The sequence below is a fragment of the Theropithecus gelada genome, chromosome 14 (assembly GCF_003255815.1).
Source record: "Theropithecus gelada isolate Dixy chromosome 14, Tgel_1.0, whole genome shotgun sequence".
NCBI classification, from domain to species: Eukaryota; Metazoa; Chordata; class Mammalia; order Primates; family Cercopithecidae; genus Theropithecus; species Theropithecus gelada.
The window spans coordinates 38,838,317-38,857,245 of NC_037682.1; the positions used below are offsets into that span (position 1 = coordinate 38,838,317).

Sequence of the window (18,929 nt, forward strand, 5' to 3'; positions counted from 1 at the left end):
TTAACAGGTATTGAAAAAAAATTGTTTGCTTGAACAAGTGTTCCTCTGTGGGGTGGAGCAAAGTTTTTAGCACATGTTACTAACACAGTAGAGGACCTTTATAATTTTGATGACAGAGGATTGCACAGACAAATCAGTGGATATAGACAGTATCATCTACATCAGTATGATATAGATAGATATTTTAAATTACACATTGTTAAAGATTAAGAGAAGCAACAATATTATTTGGTGAAGTATAGTCACCTAAGTAAAAGTAGATTTCAGATCTGTGTCAGGAGAAGAAGGAGCTGGTGCCATGTAAAAGAGGCTAATGAAAAAATGTCCTTGCCTTAGAGCGCTGGTACTCACAATCTTCTATGATTCCTGTGTTCCAAACAGAGCAAGGAGGAAGAGGGAGGAAGTGGGGGCTGCTGTTGGGTAACTACCCATCACACAACCACAGCTCTCTTTTTATCTGTTTTTTTTTTTAATATTTCTGCCCTATGTCATATTTCATTCAATGATACAATTCCGCTGCTGAAATAATTTCTATCATAAAATGAAACAATGTGGAAATCTATGCTTTTAGAATTGTTTCCTTTAGTGACATTGTTTTTAAATACAAATGCCTCCAATGCCTATTGTGAAATATTTTTTTAAATTGCCATACAAGAATTTTGCTACGCAAATTTTGTAACTGATGATTTTGAATATGTGCTCTTTGTAGTTTCAAATATTTTTCATGGAAAAACAGATTGCAACTAAAATAGGACTTAGCTATAAAACGTTTAAATTTATTTTTAAAATGGGAAAAACCATGGACACATGTCCAGAAATGGTTATTTATATAAAAAAGGAATTGCCTGTATCTGACTTTCCATCCTAAGAAACTACTTTATTCAGCATGAGACAATACAGGCTGTGCCTATGAGTCTCCATTATCCATAACCAAAGAGTATAAAGAAATTCAACTTTGAACACCCTCTTTCTCTCACTACAGATAGGAAGCAACACAGTAAGAGACGCATGCCCTCAAAAGTGTGTGGTTTTAAGAACAACTTACTCAAAATAAGTAGTCACAAATCTTAAGATAATTTTTCTGCTGGTTGTAGAAAAATGGGCCTTGTAGAAAATGCTATGCATAATAGTTTACTATCAGTGTTTGCCTCATTACCATCTAAATTTTGGTAACACAAGTTAGGTTCCTAAGGGGTAAAAACATGTTCAACTGCCCTCTACACTCTTTTATAAACTTTCTCTTGGGTGAGTATTACACCACACACTCCTTCCCTTAGCCAATTAAAGACAGAAATATAATTTTTTTAAGAAAAAAAAATCCTCCTATGTCAACAACCAAAGAAGTGGTAATAGTGGCTGAATAAACCTATTTACTGAAAATAAAGGCTGCTTGCTGGAATTATCTGAAGAAGCAAGAGTAATGTCTTCTATAGATGAGAACTTATACTTTCTGTTTATTTTTTGCCAACAAAAATTGTATATATTTATTGCATGCATGATATTTTGAAATATGCATATAGTTTTGAAGGACTAAATGAAGCTAATTAACATACACATTACCTCACATATTTATTCTTACTATATAGTAAGAACATTTAAAATGTACTCAGCAATTTTCAACCATAAAATACATGATTATTAACTATAGTCACCATGTTGTACAACAGATCTCTGGAACTTATTCTTCCTATCTAAATTCATTTTTGTATCCTTTGACCAACTTCTCCCCAATTTCTGTCTTCTCCCCACCCCAGCCTTTGGTAACTACTATTCTACTCTCTGCTTCTATGAGTTCAACTTTTTTAGATTCTACCCATACATGAGATTATGTAGTATTTGTATTTCGGTGGCTTATAAAGAAAATATGGTATATATACACAATGAAAAACTACTTAACCTTAAAAAGGAGAAGATCCTGTCATTCGCAATAACATGGATAAGACTGGAGGACATTATCTTAAGTGAAATAAGCTAAGTAAATGTAATTATTGACACTAGAATGCATGCTTGCAAATCCTAACTTCATTTTAATTCCTAATAGATATAGCTTTGTGAACAAGCACATTTCACTGGGTTCACAACATCTAAAATAATTCTCCTGTCTGCATAAAATAAAATCTGAGAATTTCTTGCGGTCATCAAACTAAAAAATAAAACATCTTGGTTCTGAATATGCCCAAATACTTAATGTTTGAAATTAAAAGCGTTTGGTGGTGGATGTTTATCCTCTGTATCTCCAGATCTGCATTCTACTTTTTTTCCTTTCATTATAGGCACTAGGGGGTCTACCTCTATGCACTCTATAAGCTTTGTTCCTTCCCACTTTCTTCTGGCTTCCTGATGGGCTTGTTGACTGACTGAATGTGCTAGCAGGAGATCAGAGGGCAATATAAAAGAGATGGGGTTTATCATCCTGGTTTCCTCTTTCTTGGGCCATGGTTTGGCCATGGCTGCTTTCTTCCTAAGGTCAAATTTTTGGTATAAATTTTGACTGGTTCTGCCAAATATTTTCTCCCCCTGTCCCTTCAAGATCTAGGTTTGATAGCAACTTCCAGCTGTGCTAGTCCCTGGGAGCTTCCTCATCTGTCACTCTTTCCCTTGACTCTGGCTTATGCTTCTGTATATAGTTCTTTTATTAAATTCTCTACAAGTACCCCTTTCCTTGTCCACCTGTTTTATGCTGGGGGCACTGACTGATTCAGCTGTGATTTATTCCTGATGTTTATACTTCATAAACAGCTTAAAATATTAACATATATAATAATATAAATGGTCCTTTTCTTTCATTCTATAAATATTTATAGTTAACCACAGACTTAAGATCTTGTTAATACAGATTTCATGATTTCCAAAAATAAAAAACAAATTATCCTCCATCAACATAAATGATATAAATCATGAATACAACAATATTTCAAGACTAATTCAAGTTGAAGGCAGTTACTTACTAGAATATGCATCCTGAAGTAGCGTAGATCTTTAATGAACAATAAATATATACAAACATGTGAAACATGTGTTAGTCATTTTTCTCTTTGCTCTTAGATCCACTTTCTGGCTTGCTTGCTTTCTTTTTTTTTGATTTGGAAATTTTAGTCAGGTTTTACTCTAAATTACTTCTGGTTAAGTTGAGTCAGGAGGCGTTACTTCTGGTGAGTTGATCACTCAAAGGTAGAAGGAAGCGATAAGCCAGGACCATTTTCCCTCTCTATGCCCCCTCCATGGCTCCACCCTCCCCGTCACTTTCACCTCTCTACTGGAAGCCCTAGCAATGGTACATAAGTATTGGGCTCTGATAATATATGTTTATTCCAATTTCTCTCCACCCTTAAGGGGTTAGTAATTTTTTGCTGTTGCTAATCCCTTAGACACCTTGCAAAGCCTGTTTGATTTCTCAGCTCTCCCATCCTCTGTATAACCAATTACCTACAGTGAGACTCTTTTAGTGAAAAATCTTATAGCGGTTGCTTTTTTTGTAGACTGCAAATTCCAAGTCTTAGACAATGACAAGCAAACAGCATACTTTGCTTTTCATTATTGTTCCACTTGCAATACCTGATTAAATCCAGAGGCTGATGCTTATACCACATTCCCCAGCGTGCCCAGCGCTCATATAATAGATGTCTGTTATTCTGAGGTCCATGGGTTTTAATTGGCTGGCTACTTTTGTAGGCTCCCTGCAACAGATAAAGTAAGATACATTTGGATCTATTTTTTAGTGAAATTTGAACTGAATGAAAACTGTATTTTCCCTCACAGAATAATTTAACAACTTATTGAAAGCTTCAGAAATGATAAGCCCATCGCTGAAATGATGTGATAGATGTCTTTACATATCTTTCATTAAAAATAGTCTGACAGTTACTTTAAATATCTTCTATTAAATTAGTTAAAAAACACAATGGAACCCATTAGCTTAAAGTAAAGTAGGTGCTAGGCTTTACTGTTTGGAATTTAAGGTCTTTTAATAAACACAGTATCTTCACCATCACTGAGAGAAATTGTGATAATCTTTAGTTCAGAATTTAAGGGCATTATTTTGTTTAAGAAGTGATGCAATACCAGGAAATGTTTCTTCCATTTTTACAAGCTGAGGAAGACAGTAAGTGTTCATTCAAAATATATAAGACGCCTCAGCCACCAGTGTTAGTCAGATTTTTTTTCTCTCTTTTTTTTAATTATAATTTAAGTTCTGGGATACATGTGCAGAACGTGCAGGTTTGTTACATAGGTATACACATGTCATGGTGGTTTGCTGCACCCTTCAACCCATCATCTGCACTAGGTATTTATCCTAATGCTATCCCTCCCCTAGCTCCCCACTCCCCAACAGGCCCCAGTGTGTGATGTTCCCCTCCCTGTGTCCATGTGGTCTCATTGTTCAATTCCCAGTTATGAGTGAGAACATGAGGTGTTTGGTTTTCTATTCCTGTGTTAGTTTGCTGAGAATGATGGTTACTAGCTTCATCCATGTCCCTGCAAAGAACATTAACTCATCCTTTTTTATGGCTGCATAGTATTCCATGGTGTATATGTGTCACATTTTCTTTATCCAGTCTGTCATTGATGGGTACTTGGACTGGTGCCAAGTCTTTGCTATGGTGAATATTGCTGCAATAAACGTATGTGTGCATGTGTCTTTATAGTAGAATGATTTATAATCCTTTGGGTATATACCCAGTAATAGGATTGCTGGGTCAAATGATATTTCTGGTTCTAGATCCTTGAAGGATCGCCACACTGTCTTCCACAATGGTTGAACTAATTTACACTCCCACCAACAATGTAAAGGCATTCCTGTTTCTCCACATCCTCTCCAGCATCTGTTGTTTCCTGGCTTTTTAATGATCACCATTCTAACTGCCATGAAATGGTACCTCACTGTGGTTTTGATTTGCATTTCTCTAATGACCAGTGATGATGAGTTTTTTTCATATGTTTGTTGGCCCCATAAATGTCTTCTTTTGAGAAGTGTCTGTTCGTATCTTTTGCCCACTTTTTGATGGAGTTTCTTTTTTTTTTTTTCTTATAAATTTGTTTTAAGTTCCTTGTAGATTCTGGATATTAGCCCATATGGATAGACTGCAAAAATTTTCACTCATTCTGTATGTTGCCTGTTCACTCTGATGATAGTTTCTTTTGCTGTGCAGAAGCTCTTTAGTTCCATTAGATCCCATTTTTCAATTTTGGCTTTTGTGACCATGTTTCATCAATACCTAGTTTACTGAGAGTTGTTAGCATGATGGGGTGTTGAATTTTATCGAAGGACTTTTCTGCATCTATTGAGTTAATCATGTGGTTTTTGTCATTGGTTCTGTTTATATGATGGATTACGTTTATTGATTTGCATATGTTGAACCAGCCTTGCAATCCAGGAATGAAGCTGGCTAGTCAGATTTTTAAAGTGGCAGTATCTTTAAAATTTATTTCCGATAAGATATTCCAAAAATTGAAGGATTTTTTTTCAATTCTTTATATGCTCTTTCAAAAATCTGTCACATGTGTCGCAATTTTGGAACTGCAGATTATATAATATGCCTTATAGAGAAGAGTGTTCCCTAAAGGTTGAAATTCTCTGCTTTTATTATATAAAAAGAGGACAATATATGTGGTGACTATATATTTTCTGAACTAAAATGTGAGATACAAGATATGACAGTCTTTCTCCTCACTCCAATGTATAGCTCTATCTTTACGAAAGTTTGACAAAAATTTAAAGCAAGTGGAGTTATGCCTCAGTTTTCTCACCTAGATGATAGAAGTAATAATAATATTACCCAGTATAGAGGGGTTTTACAAGAGTCAACTTAGTACCTATAAAGTGCCTGGCACATGGAAAGTATACAATTAATGTGAGTTATTTTATGCATTTGATATATTGTGACTCTTGAAAAGTGCAAAGCTCATCAGAATATTCCTTGACAACCAGGACGGTGAGCTCCTATAAGAAAAGAAGACACCAAGAGTCATGGCTCACAGGTGCCTCAAGGTTGCCATGAGAGACATGTGGATGCCACTCCTGGCTCCCTGATGAAATAGATACATTAATTTGGGAAGAAATGAAGTACCATTTAAGTGCAGGCCCCAAATTGTCTTCCCTAAGCTAGCTCAAGGTGTTTAAAGCCCAAAAATTAAAAGGCTTTTTGGGTTTCAGATGCTAAACTTTAGAATATGTAGGGTATCTTTTTCTTAACTCTGCTCTATAACCTCAATCAGCTACATCATTCTGGCTTGATAGTGACATGCAGTGGGCTGCAAGAGAAAACTGACCAAAGTGATTACTCTTGCTCACTCATGTACTTTCACGCCTTTCTGAAGTATTGTGTACACTCAGTGGTCTCTGCCATCCCCATGATTGGCCCCCTCTGACCTACACACATTTTCTCTCTTTCCACTATTCATCATTCATAGGATTATAAATTCTATCAATATCTTGGACGAATTCTTGTGTGTGTGTATTTCTCTCGTTCCCTTTATTTTGCCTTTTCATACCAAACTCCACAAGACATTTCTTCTTCTTCCCTCTAGCCACTGTCCTTTTTGTAAGTAAAAAACAAACCTCAACTACAGGTAAAAATAAGAGATTGGCACTTGTCTCCTGCATTAAGGAAAAAGAAAAAAGGAAGCCTAGAATTGTGAACTATCCTTAATCAAATTATAGTCAATGCCATTGACTCCATTTTCCTCCTAATAAGCCTTATTTTCCTTACCTCAAGTAGTAGCATTTAAAATCAACAGAAAATTCCTGAGCCCATTTTATGGACCTTCTAATTTCCTTTCTTGTATTTCAACAACATTGTTTTCCATTCTTTCCATGTATGTATTCCATATATTAATATTTCATCCAAATTACAAACACAAGTGGGGAGATGATAATTACTTATAACTTATTTATAAAAGTCCCAAATTTCACATAAAAAAACTGCCAAATGAACTTTCAGAATGCAGCCTAATTATGTAGAGAAAATTACCTAAATAGAGAACAAATTAAACCTTCTTTGCTACAGAGGTTCTCCTTGGGCCTTAAGTTTGCCATTCTGAACACTTTACCAGTTATTATGTGCTATTTGATATAGTGTTTAATTTCTCTGAGCTTTGTTTCTTCAGCTGTAAAATAAGAATAATAAAATTTACCCCTCCAGGGTTATGTTCAGAATAATGGGAAAATACATGCACAAGGCCTGGCACATTAAATACATAAACATATTTCCTGTTATTATTTCTATTCTGACTATAAGTATGTATACCGTAATGAATATAAACATTGGAGATTGGCTTCTGGTACTCAAAACTGTGCGTTTGATATCTAACCTTTCCGTACCTCAATTACCTATATAAAAAACAGAGCTAATATTATCGTATATCTCAAAGGGCTGTTGCAAGGATTAAATGAGACAATCCGTATAAAACATTTACGTCACTGCCAATAGCAAGTACTCAATACATTTTATCTACTATTGGTCATACCAGACTGCAAATTCCTCAGCCTTGTATTATGTACTGAAGTCCTCAGTCATAAATTTATAAATAGAAATGTGATAGCCTTTGAAAGTTCAGAAGTAAAACCTGTAAAGACCCCACTCTTACCTTAAAACGTGAAATTGCCTTAAAGAAAGAGGTCAGGAAATAAAAGTTGGCTCAGATATCATTTACAGTGGACAGGGCCCACCGCAGCTTAGAGCAGACATTTCTATTTAAAACTTGTAGGGAGGTAATCATCTGGCAAATAATTGAGTAGGCAATTGGCTACAGGTTTTTGTGGTGGGACTTTAGATTTTGAAGTATCCCAAAGTAGTAGGCACAAACCAGGAAACTTCTCTATTTGGAATAGTGCAGATCCCAAGTCGGATCATGCTTGGAACTCTATACTGGAGCAGAAGGCAGCAGCTATAGTGTCCAGGAGTGTTTCCGCTAAGGCTGGGATTCCCAGTATGGGGCAAATTGCAGACAGGCTTTGAGGCAGAGGAGCCAGTGTACAGTCGCAAAATTACCATGGGGAGACAGAAGGCCCATGGCTACTTGCAGACTGAATCTTCCTGGGAGTGGACAGCTAGACTCAAATGAAAACAACAGGACGAAGCATTGAGCATGAAAACCTTGTTTATAAAGTGGAAACTGTATTTCAAGATTACCTCATGTGGTGGAAACGCTGCTATGTATGAGCCATTGTTTATAAGTTTACGGATACCTGCAAAGAGAAGAAAAGGACAGTTCTTGAGTTAGTTTCAATGAAGCATTTCCTCTGAAGCAACACAAATATACAGGGACAATGAATTAATTAAAAAGTTTAAGATAACCCAAATGACTTCCATAGCCACATCACCTATGAGGACAGTGCGATTGTGAAAGAAACTGATACTGCGTCTAGTTATGTCCTTATGATATTAGTAAATGAAGATTTGCAAGTTGTCACATGGTTTTACTTTACCATATCATAAAATATTGGGCATTTAACCCACTTATTTAGGATCATGTGACCCAGAAGCAACTTTTTGTTTTTCTCCAAATAACAAAGTTTGGTCAAGAAAGAAGACAAATTCTATATCCCACCCCATCCCTGTCCCCTACCAAAACAAAACAGAACAAAAGACCTCAAAATGATATTGGTATTGAGAAATATTTAATTTTATAATATCAAACCAAAAAGACACAAATAGCAATATGAGACACTTATTAAATTCTCCTCCCTCTCAATGAGGGTAGAGCGACATGGACACTCTCATATATTCCTGGTAAGAACTGATACCGAGTGAGCAACTATTGTTGCAATATTATTTATATCAGTAAAGAATTAGAAATAATTACATATCCAAAACTGATAAATCATTTAATTTTTATAGTACAATCAATTATAATAGGTACTTAGTAAATAACAGTGATTTGATGAATTTTATTATGGAATATTGTACAGTTTTTTATAATAATGTTTTCAAAGAGTAATTAAGGGCTTGAGAAAATATTCATAATGCTAATTTTTTTAAAATCTGAAAATTATAAATGCTAAAACATCTAATTTATATGTACATATATATACACACACACATATATACACAAACATAAATATATACACATATATATAAACTTAAAAATGTATAAGTGAGAATTGCAGTTAGGAATAATTCTAATTATTCTGTATTTACTACAAAGGGAACGATGCCCTTATAATTATTTATAATTTCATAATTATTTTAAAAGAATACAAAAGAATATAGTACCAACATTTAGACACATTTTCAATTTATATTCTGGATTTCATTATTTTTAGTTCCTTTTTTTTTTTTTTTTTTTTTTGAGACAGGGTCTTACTCTGCTGCGCAGGCTGGAGTGCAATGGCGTGATCTCAGCTCACTGCAACCTCCACCTCCCGGGTTCAAGTGATTCTCTTGCCTCAGTCTCCCTAGTAGCTGGAATTACAGTCACATACCATTGCGCCTGGCTAATTTTTGTATTTTTAGTAGAGACGAGGTTTCACCATGTTGGCCAGGCTGGTCTTGAACTCCTGACCTCAGGTGATCCACCCATCTCGGCCTTCCAAAATGCTGGGATTACAGGCTTGAGCCACCGTACCCAGCCTATTTTTAGTGCCTTAACTTACTTACTAAATTTATTTCTTTAGTTTTGGTGAAGTTTAGGCATGTGAGTTAACTGTTTTGAATGCTCAGTAATAAGTAAATTATTAATCAGAAGAACAACAGAGTCTGAAGGTTTTTCTTTAAAAAGTGGCTGTCTTGAAACATTGTGTATTTTACTCATATAGCACTCAATTTTAATAAAATCAGTAGAGACTGGTACAAGTTTTTGCTGGCTGCCAACTTTGTATTTTCAAGGCTTTTAAGATGTGACTAACATTTGATCCCTTCAAGCATCTTTTATTTGTCACCTTTATAATTAAAAGTATATCTTGTTTGTTACCTGCTGCTTTCTGCTCAGCTCTATGTAAATTTTGCAATTTTATTTACTTTTTCTAAGTGAAATATTCTCAAGTTTCTTTTGTATTATACATGTTGTACTATACTGCTAAACATTTAAACAACAAAGAAATTTCAAAAATTAAAATTAGCTATTATTTCACCTTCCACAGGTAACCTCTAAAAAGTTTCTTACATATTCTTCTAGGGTTTTTGTCTTTTTATGTACATAGGTTTAAGAAATGAAATTATATGAGATGTATAGTTTGTGGATATCTTTTGGAGTTCATAAATAACGAACTCATAACCAATTTACAATCTCCCTGAGTATAGGGCTTATGTCATGTATTTTGTATAACAGATACTTGAAATTTTTATGCTAAAATAAGAGTAAATAAATGTCACATAACTTTTAATGAATGTATTAACATGGACACAGTCTAACTTATTTTTCAGTCCCTAAGCATGGACATGTGGGTATTTCCTGATAATTCTATTACAAACAAGCCCATGATGAACACATTTCTGTATATGTTATCATTCAAAAGTCTGATTATTTGAGGGGTATAACTTTCAAGAAATAATATTTCTGTTTCAAAGTGTTTGCACATTTCACATTTTGATATCTATGACCAAACACCCTCAAAAAAGTTTGTTTTATTAAAAGGCTGAAAATTCGAAAGTATATAGAGTTTGTGTTCAATATGCTATACACATCTATTTAATAAATTAAAGCAAAGCTTCAGTTGTTTAAAAAAACAGTAATTCTGGATATAAACAGTAACAGCAAGTTCCACTCTGTTATTATTTAATGTTCTTACCCACTTTTGATATTCCATTTTCATATTTGGTGCGCTCCAGCATGTGATACACTATTCTGCTTCGAGTAGCATTGCTGAAGAAGGTGTCTTTATTATTTATTATGAAGCTGTTAAGATGAGGGGATTTGTTTTAATATTCAAAGCAGAACACAGAATCCAGTAATAGTTACAAGTTCCATTAAAGCTAATGCATGTGAAGCATAGTAAATCAGAAGGGAAATCATCCTCTTTAAACAAAAATAGAGAAAAAGAATTCACTCATAAATAATACAAGGCATTATCAAATATTCACTTTGTTATCTTCTTTCAGTTTATAAGGAATTCTAGGTGCTCCTATTTCTTATTTCACATGGAACAAGGACAGAATAGATGGTCCATTGGCTCCCATACATTTTATACTACCTTAAGCAATGTATTTCCAAATAGAACACATAAAAAATTGATGTTATCCCGCATACCACGCTTTCTAATGCAGCTTATCTCGTTTTCAGAGGCTTAACAATGAACAATCATCCTACCTTTCCCTTGATGCTTTTTTATTGTTCCCATGGGAAGAGTAGCAATGAAGACCTATTTGAGAGCCAATGATGTAAGAGCAAAAGCATGAGCTCAAGAGGAATGGAAGGGTCTGTTTCAGTATTTACTTTATAGTATGCTGGGAACCTCAAAAAAATTGAAGTGTCCTGGGTCTTGCTCAACTCTGACACTTTCTGTTTCTAGTTTATCTATGTGAGTGATAAATCACCACTGTGTCAAGCACGCCGTACTGAATTAGTAGGTATTCTGTGATAGTTCCTTCATCTACACTCTTCATATTCAAACAGATGGCAAACGGTGTAACTTTTCTGACTAAACTATCTCTCTCCAGCTTTTGTTCTGGGTCTCATTGCCTCTTGCCTAGAACATGAGTAGAACATCCTCCTAACTTGCCATGCATTTTTCCACCTGACTTTTAATGCACAGCTCTGATTCTTAGAACACTCCCTTACTTTTAGTGTGCCAACAGCTTTCCTCTACAAGCATCATTAAATTTCTTATTTTCCTCCAAGGCTCTCAGTACTTGCATTCCAACCTACTCTTCAGCTTTGTGTCTTCAGATTTATATGTCTAACAGCTCTGCCTTCTTTTACCCAATCCTCTGTCAAGTTGTATAATATTTAGGTTAGTGCAAATGTAATTGCAGTTTTTGCCATTAAACGCAATGTTGGGAGGGCGTGCCCAAGATGGCTGAATAGGAACAGCTCCAGCCTCCAGCTCCCAGCGTGAGTGACACAGAAGATGGGTGATTTCTGCATTTTCAACTGAGGTACCGGGTTCATCTCGCTGGGGCGTGTCAGACAGTTGGCACTGGTCTGCGGGTGCAGCCCGACCAGTGAGAGCTGCAGCAGGGCGAGGCATCGCCTCACCTGGGAAGTGCAAGGGGGAAGGGAATTCCTTTTCCTAGCCAAAGGAAAGTGAGACACACAACACCTGGAAAATCGAGTAACTTCCACCCTAATACTGCACTTTACCAATGGTCTTAGCAAATGGCACACCAGGAAATTATATCCCACACCTGGCCTAGAGGATCCCACGCCCATGGAGCCACCCTCATTGCTAGCACAGCAGTCTGAGATCTACCTGCAAGGTGGCAGCAAGGCTGGAGGAGGGGCACCCGCCATTGCTGAGGCTTAAGTAGGTAAACAAAGCCGCCAGGAAGTTTGAATTGGCTGGAGCCCACCACAGCTCAAGGAGGCCTGACTGCCTCTGTAGAATCCTCCTCTGGGGACACGGCAGAGCTAAACAAAAAGCAGCAGAAACCTCAGCAGAGGTAAATGACCCTGTCTGACAGCATTGAAGAGAGAAGTGGATCTCCTAGCATGGAGGTTGAGATCTGAGAACAGACAGATTGCCTGCTCAAGTGGGTCCCTGACCCCCGAGTAGCCTAACTGGGAGACATCCCCCACTAGGTGCAGACTGACACCTAACACCTCACACGGAGACGAAGCTTCCAGAGCAAGAATCAGACAGCAACATCTGCTGTTCAGCAACATTCTATCTTCTGCAGCCTCTGTTGCTGATACCCAGGCAAACAGGGTCTGGAGTGGACCTCAAGCAAACTTCAACAGACCTACAGCTGAGGGTCCTGATGGTAAAAAAGAAAACTAACAAAAAGAAAGGACACCCACACCAAAACTCCATCAGTACATCACCATTATCAAAGACCAAAGGCAGATAAAACCACAAAGATGGGGAAAAAGCAGGGCAGAAAAGCTGGAAATTCAAAAAATCAGAGTGCATCTCCCCATCCAAAGGAACGCAGCTCATTGCCAGCAACGGAACAAAGTTGGCCGGAGAATCACTTTGAAGAGTTGAGAGAAGTCTTCAGTCCATCAAACTTCTCAGAGCTAAAGAAGGAACTACGTAACCAGCGCAAAGAAACTAAAAACCTTGAAAACAGATTTGACAAATGGCTAACTAAAATAACCAAAGTAGAGAAGTCCTTAAAAGAACTGATAGAGATTAAACCGTAACAGGAGAACTACGTGACAAATGCACAAGCTTCAGTAACTGACTCGATCAACTGGAAGAAAGAGTATCAGCGATTGAAAATCAAATGAATGAAATAAAGTGAGAAGAGAAGTGTGGAGAAAAAAGTAAAAAGAAATGAACAAAGTCTCCAAGAAATATGGGATTATGTGAAAATACCAAATCTACGTCTGATTGGGGTGCCTGAAAGTGACGGGGAAAACAGAACCAAGTTGGAAAACACTCTTCAGGATATCATCCAGGAGAACTTCCCCAACCTAGTAAGGCAGGCCAACATTCAAATTCAGGATATACACAAAATGCCACAAAGATACTCCTCGAGAAGAGCAACTCCAAGACACATAATTGTCAGATTCACCAAAGTTGAAATGAAGGAAAAAATGTTAAGGGCAGCCAGAGAGAAAGGTCGGGTTACACACAAAGGGAAGTGCATCAGACTAACAGCAGATCTCTCGGCAGAAACTCTCCAAGCCAGAAGAGAGTGGGGGCCAGTATTCAACATTCTTAAAGAAAAGAATTTTCAAGCCAGAATTTCATATCCAGCCAAACTAAGTTTCATAAGTGAAGGAAAAATAAAATCCTTTACAGACAAGCAAATGCTTAGAGATTTTGTCACCAACAGGCCTGCCTTACAAGAGATCCTGAAGGAAGCACTAAACATGTAAAGGAAAAACAGGTACCAGCCATTGCAAAAACATGGCAAAATGTAAAGTCCATCGATGCTAGGAAGAAACTGCAACAACTAGTGAGCCAAATAACCAGCTAATATAATGACAGGATCAAGTTTACACATAACAATATTAACCTTAAATGTAAATGGACTAAATGCTCCAATTAAAAGACACAGACTGGAAAATTGGATAAAGAGTCAAGACTCATCAGTTTGCTGTATTCAGAAGACCCGTCTCACATGCAGAGACACACATAGGCTCAAAATAAAGGGATGGAGGAAGATCTACCAAGCAAATGGAAAACAAAAAAAAAGCAGGGGTTGCAATCCTAGTCTCTGATAAAACAGACTTTAAACCATCAAAGATCAAAAGAGACAAAGAAGGCCATTACATAATGGTAAAAGGATCAATTCATCAGGAAGAACTCACTATCTTAAATATATATGCACCCAATACAGGAGCACCCAGATACATAAAGGAAGTCCTGAGAGACTTACAAAGAGACTTAGACTCCTATACAATAATAATGGGAGACTTTAACACCCCACTGTCAACATTAGATAGATCAATGAGACAGAAAGTTAATAAGGATATCCAGGAATTGAACTCAACTCTGCACCAAGTGGACCTAATAGACATCTACAGAACTCTCCACCTCAAATCAACAGAATATACATTCTTCTCAGCACCACATCACACTTATTCCAAAATTGACCACATAGTTGGAAGTAAAGCACTCCTCAGCAAATATAAAAGAACAGAAATTATAATAAAGTATCTCTTAGACCACAGTGCAATCAAACTAGAACTCAGGACTAAGAAACTCAATCAAAACCGCTCAACTACATGGAAACTGAACAACCTGCTCCTGAATGACTACTGGGTACATAACAAAATGAAGGCAGAAATAAAGATGTTCTTTGAAACCAATGAGAACAAAGATACAACATACCAGAATCTCTGGGACACATTTAAAGCAGTGTGCAGAGGGAAATTTGTAGCACTAAATGCCCACAAGAGAAAGCAGGAAAGATCTAAAACTGGCACCCTAACATCACAATTAACAGAACTAGAGAACCAAGAGCAAACACATTTAAAAGTTAGCAGAAGGCAAGAAATAACTAAGATCAGAGGAGAACTGAAGGAGATAGAGACATAAAAAACCCTCCAAAAAATCAATGAATCCAGGAGCTGGTTTTTTGAGAAGATCAACAAAATTGATAGACCAGTAGCAAGACTAATAAAGAAGAAAAGAGAGAAGAATCAAATATATGCAATAAAAAATGATAAAGGGGATATCACCACCGACCCCACAGAAATACAAACTACCATCAGAGAATACTATAAACAACTCTATGAAAATAAACTGGAAAACCTAGAAGAAATGGGTAATTTCCTGGACACTTACACTCTCCCAAGACTAAACCAGGAAGAAGTTGAATCCCTGAATAGACAAATAGCAGACTCTGAAATTGAGGCAGTAATTAATAGCCTACCAACCAATATAGTCCAGGACCAGAAGGATTCTCAGCCGAATTCTACCAGAGGTACAAGGGGGAGTTGATACCATTCCTTCTGAAATTATTCCAATCAATAGAAAAAGAGGGAATCCTCCCTAACTCATTTTATGAGGCCAACATCATCCTGATACCAGAGCCTGACACTGATACAACAAAAAAGAGAATTTCAGACCAATATCCCTAATGAATATTGATGCAAAAATCCTCAATAAAATACTGGCAAACCGAATCCAGCAGCACATCAAAAAGCTTATCCACCATGATCAAGTGGGCTTCATCCCTGGGATGCAAGGCTGGTTCAACATTCGCAAATCAATAAACGTAATCGAGCATATAAACAGAACCAAAGACAAAAACCACATGATTATCTCAATAGATGCAGAAAAGGCCTTTGACAAAATTCAACAGCCCTTCTTGCTAAAAACACTTGATAAATTCTGTATTGATGGGAACGTATCTCAAAATAATAAGAGCTATTTATGACAAACCCACAGCCAATATCATACTGAATGGGAAAAAACTGGAAGCATTCTCTTTGAAAACTGGCACAAGACAGGGATGCCCTCTCTCATCACTCCTATTCAAGACAGTGTTGGAAGCTCTTGCAAGGGCAATGAGGCAAAAGAAAGAAATAAAGGGTATTCACTTAGAAAAAGAAGTCACATTGTCCCTGTTTACAGATGACATGATTGTATATTTAGAAAACCCCATTGTCTCAGCCCAAAATCTCCTTAAGCTGATAAGCAACTTCAGCAAAGTCTCAGGATACAAAATCAATGTGCAAAAATCACAAGCATTCTTATACACCAGTAACAGAGAAACAGAGAGCCAAATCTTGAATGAGCTCCCACTCACAATAGCTTCAAAGAGAATAAAATATCTAGGAATCCAACTTACAAGGGATGTAAAGGACCTCGTCAAGGAGAACTACAAACCACTGCTCAGTGAAATAAAAGAGGACACAGACAAATGGAAGAACATACCATGCTCATGGATAGAAAGAATCAATATTGTGAAAATGGCCATACTGCCCAAGGTAATTTATAGATTCAATGCCATCCCCATTAAACTACCAATGACTTTCTTCACAGAATTGGAAAAAACTGCTTTAAAGTTCATATGGAACCAAAAAAGACCCCACATTATCAAGACAATCCTAAGCCAAAAGAACAAAGCTGGAGGCATCACGCTACCAGACTTCAAACTATACTACAAGGCTACAGTAACCAAAACAGCATGGTACTGGTACCAAAACAGAGATATAGACCAATGAAACAGAACAGAGCCCTCAGACATAATGCCACACATCTACAGCCATCTGATCTTTGACAAACCTGATAAAAACAAGAAATGGGGAAAGGATTCCCTATTTAATAAATGGTGCTGGGAAAATTGGCTAGCCATAAGTAGAAAGCTGAAACTGGATCCTTTCCTTACTCCTTATACGAAAATTAATTCAAGATGGATTAGAGACTTAAATGATAGACCTAAAACCATAAAAACCATAGAAGAAAACCTAGGTCAGGACATTAGGTATGGGCAAGGACTTCATGTCTAAAACACCAAAAGCAACCGCAACAAAAGCCAAAATTCACAAATGGGACCTAATTAACCTAAAGAGCTTCTGCACAGCAAAAGAAACTACCATCAGAGTGAACAGGCAACCTACAGAATGGGAGAAAATTTTTGCAATCTACTCATCTGACAAAGGGCTAATATCCAGAACCTACAAAGAACTCAAACAAATTTACAAGAAAAAAACAAACAACCCCATCAAAAAGTGGGCAAAGGATATGAACAGACAGTTCTCAAAAGAAGACATTTATACAGTCAATAGACAGATGAAAAAATGCTCGCCATCACTCGCCATCAGAGAAATGCAAATCAAAATCACAATAAGATACCATCTCACACCAGTTAGAATGGCAATCATTAAAAAATCAGGAAACAACAGGTGCTGGAGAGGATGTGGAGAAATAGGAACACTTTTGTTGGGACTGTAAACTAGTTCAACCATTGTGGAAAACAGTGTGGCGATTCCTCAAGGATCTAGAACTAGAAATACCATTTGACCTAGCCATCCCATTACTGGGTATATACCCAAAGGATTATAAGTCATGCTGCTATAAAGACACATGCACACGTATGTTTATTGCAGCACTATTCACAATAGCAGAGACTTGGAATCAACCCAAATGTCCATCAGCGACAGACTGGATTAAGAAAATGTGGCACATATACACCATGGAATACTATGCAGCCATGAAAAAAGATGAGTTCGTGTCCTTTGTACGGACATGGATGCAACTGGAAACCATCATTCTCAACAAACTCTCACAAGAACAGAAAATCAAATACCGCATGTTCTCACTCATAGGTGGGAACTGAACAATGAAATCACTTGGAGACAGGAAGGAGATCATCACACACCAGGTCCTATTTGGGGGGTGGGGGGAGGGATAACATTAGGAGATATACCTAATGTAAATGATGAGTTAATCAGTGCAGCATACCAATATGGCACATGCATACATATGTAACAAACTTGCACATTGTGCACATGTACCCTAGAACTTAAAGTATAATAAAAAAGAAAAAGATATCACTAAATAAAAAATGTCAGGAATAAAAAAAAAATAGTAATGTTGTACCAACATAATATCATCACCTTAAAATACCATGCTTCTTTTCCTTTAGATTTTGCTCTGTTTCTTCTTCTCTCTCCATGCCACTCCATATTTTTACCTGACAAAAAGAGCTATTTCCTTTGAAAAGGCATTCCAGATCCTCTCCTTTGGATGTGCTGCTCTCTCTCTTACAAAATGTGCATTTTATTTCCATCTTTCTTAATACATTGACTTTACTCTGCCTCGTTTAAGTTAATATGGACATGTGTCTATTTGATTAGACTCTGAATTCCTCCAGTATTCTTATCTCCATACTTGGATGTACCAGATTCAGGGTCCTGTTAATTGTAGGTAGCAGAAGGAATGTCCACCTGCCTCTTTCACCATTAAGTTGATTCAGCATTCCCTCAACAAGTAATTTTTAAGCAGATCAATTTAATTTTTCATGAAGTTACATTATAGAGAGATGATATAGCTGATGCATAAGTAAAAAGTAAATAACATAATTTCAAATAATTTCTATGAAGAAAAATGAAACAGTATACTGGGATAGAAAATGACTTGGACAAGGGCACTTTAGGTCACATTTTCAGAGCCGGTCTCTTGGAGGTGGTGATGTTTGAGTGGGAGCTGAATGACAGGAAGGACTATGCCATATGAAGATCCGGGTAGAGCATGGCAAACAATGAGAACAGCAAGAGCAAAGACTCTGAGTTGGAACTAAGCTTGAGCTTTCAGTGGATAGAACGAAGTCTTGTATGGCTAGAGTGAGTAAATGGTGGGAAAAAATGCAGAAGATGGAGTGATAGTGCTGGGCAGTAACTACAGCATCTATGCCCACTTAGTAAAAAAT

The 18,929-nt window shown here is 36.8% G+C and overlaps 1 protein-coding gene across 3 annotated transcripts in view; it reads right to left on the bottom strand.

The window, feature by feature from the left end:
* Positions 1 to 18,929, bottom strand: part of ANO3 (anoctamin 3) — a 356,947-nt gene that overhangs the window by 117,111 nt on the left and 220,907 nt on the right. For all 3 annotated transcript variants that reach the window (XM_025356153.1, XM_025356152.1, XM_025356154.1), the window contains 3 exons: positions 10,730 to 10,836; positions 8,133 to 8,188; positions 3,556 to 3,677 (listed from right to left, as the gene is read on the bottom strand). In XM_025356153.1, coding sequence (XP_025211938.1) covers positions 3,556 to 3,677; positions 8,133 to 8,188; positions 10,730 to 10,836 — 285 coding nt within the window. The remainder of the gene's footprint in view (positions 1 to 3,555; positions 3,678 to 8,132; positions 8,189 to 10,729; positions 10,837 to 18,929) is intronic.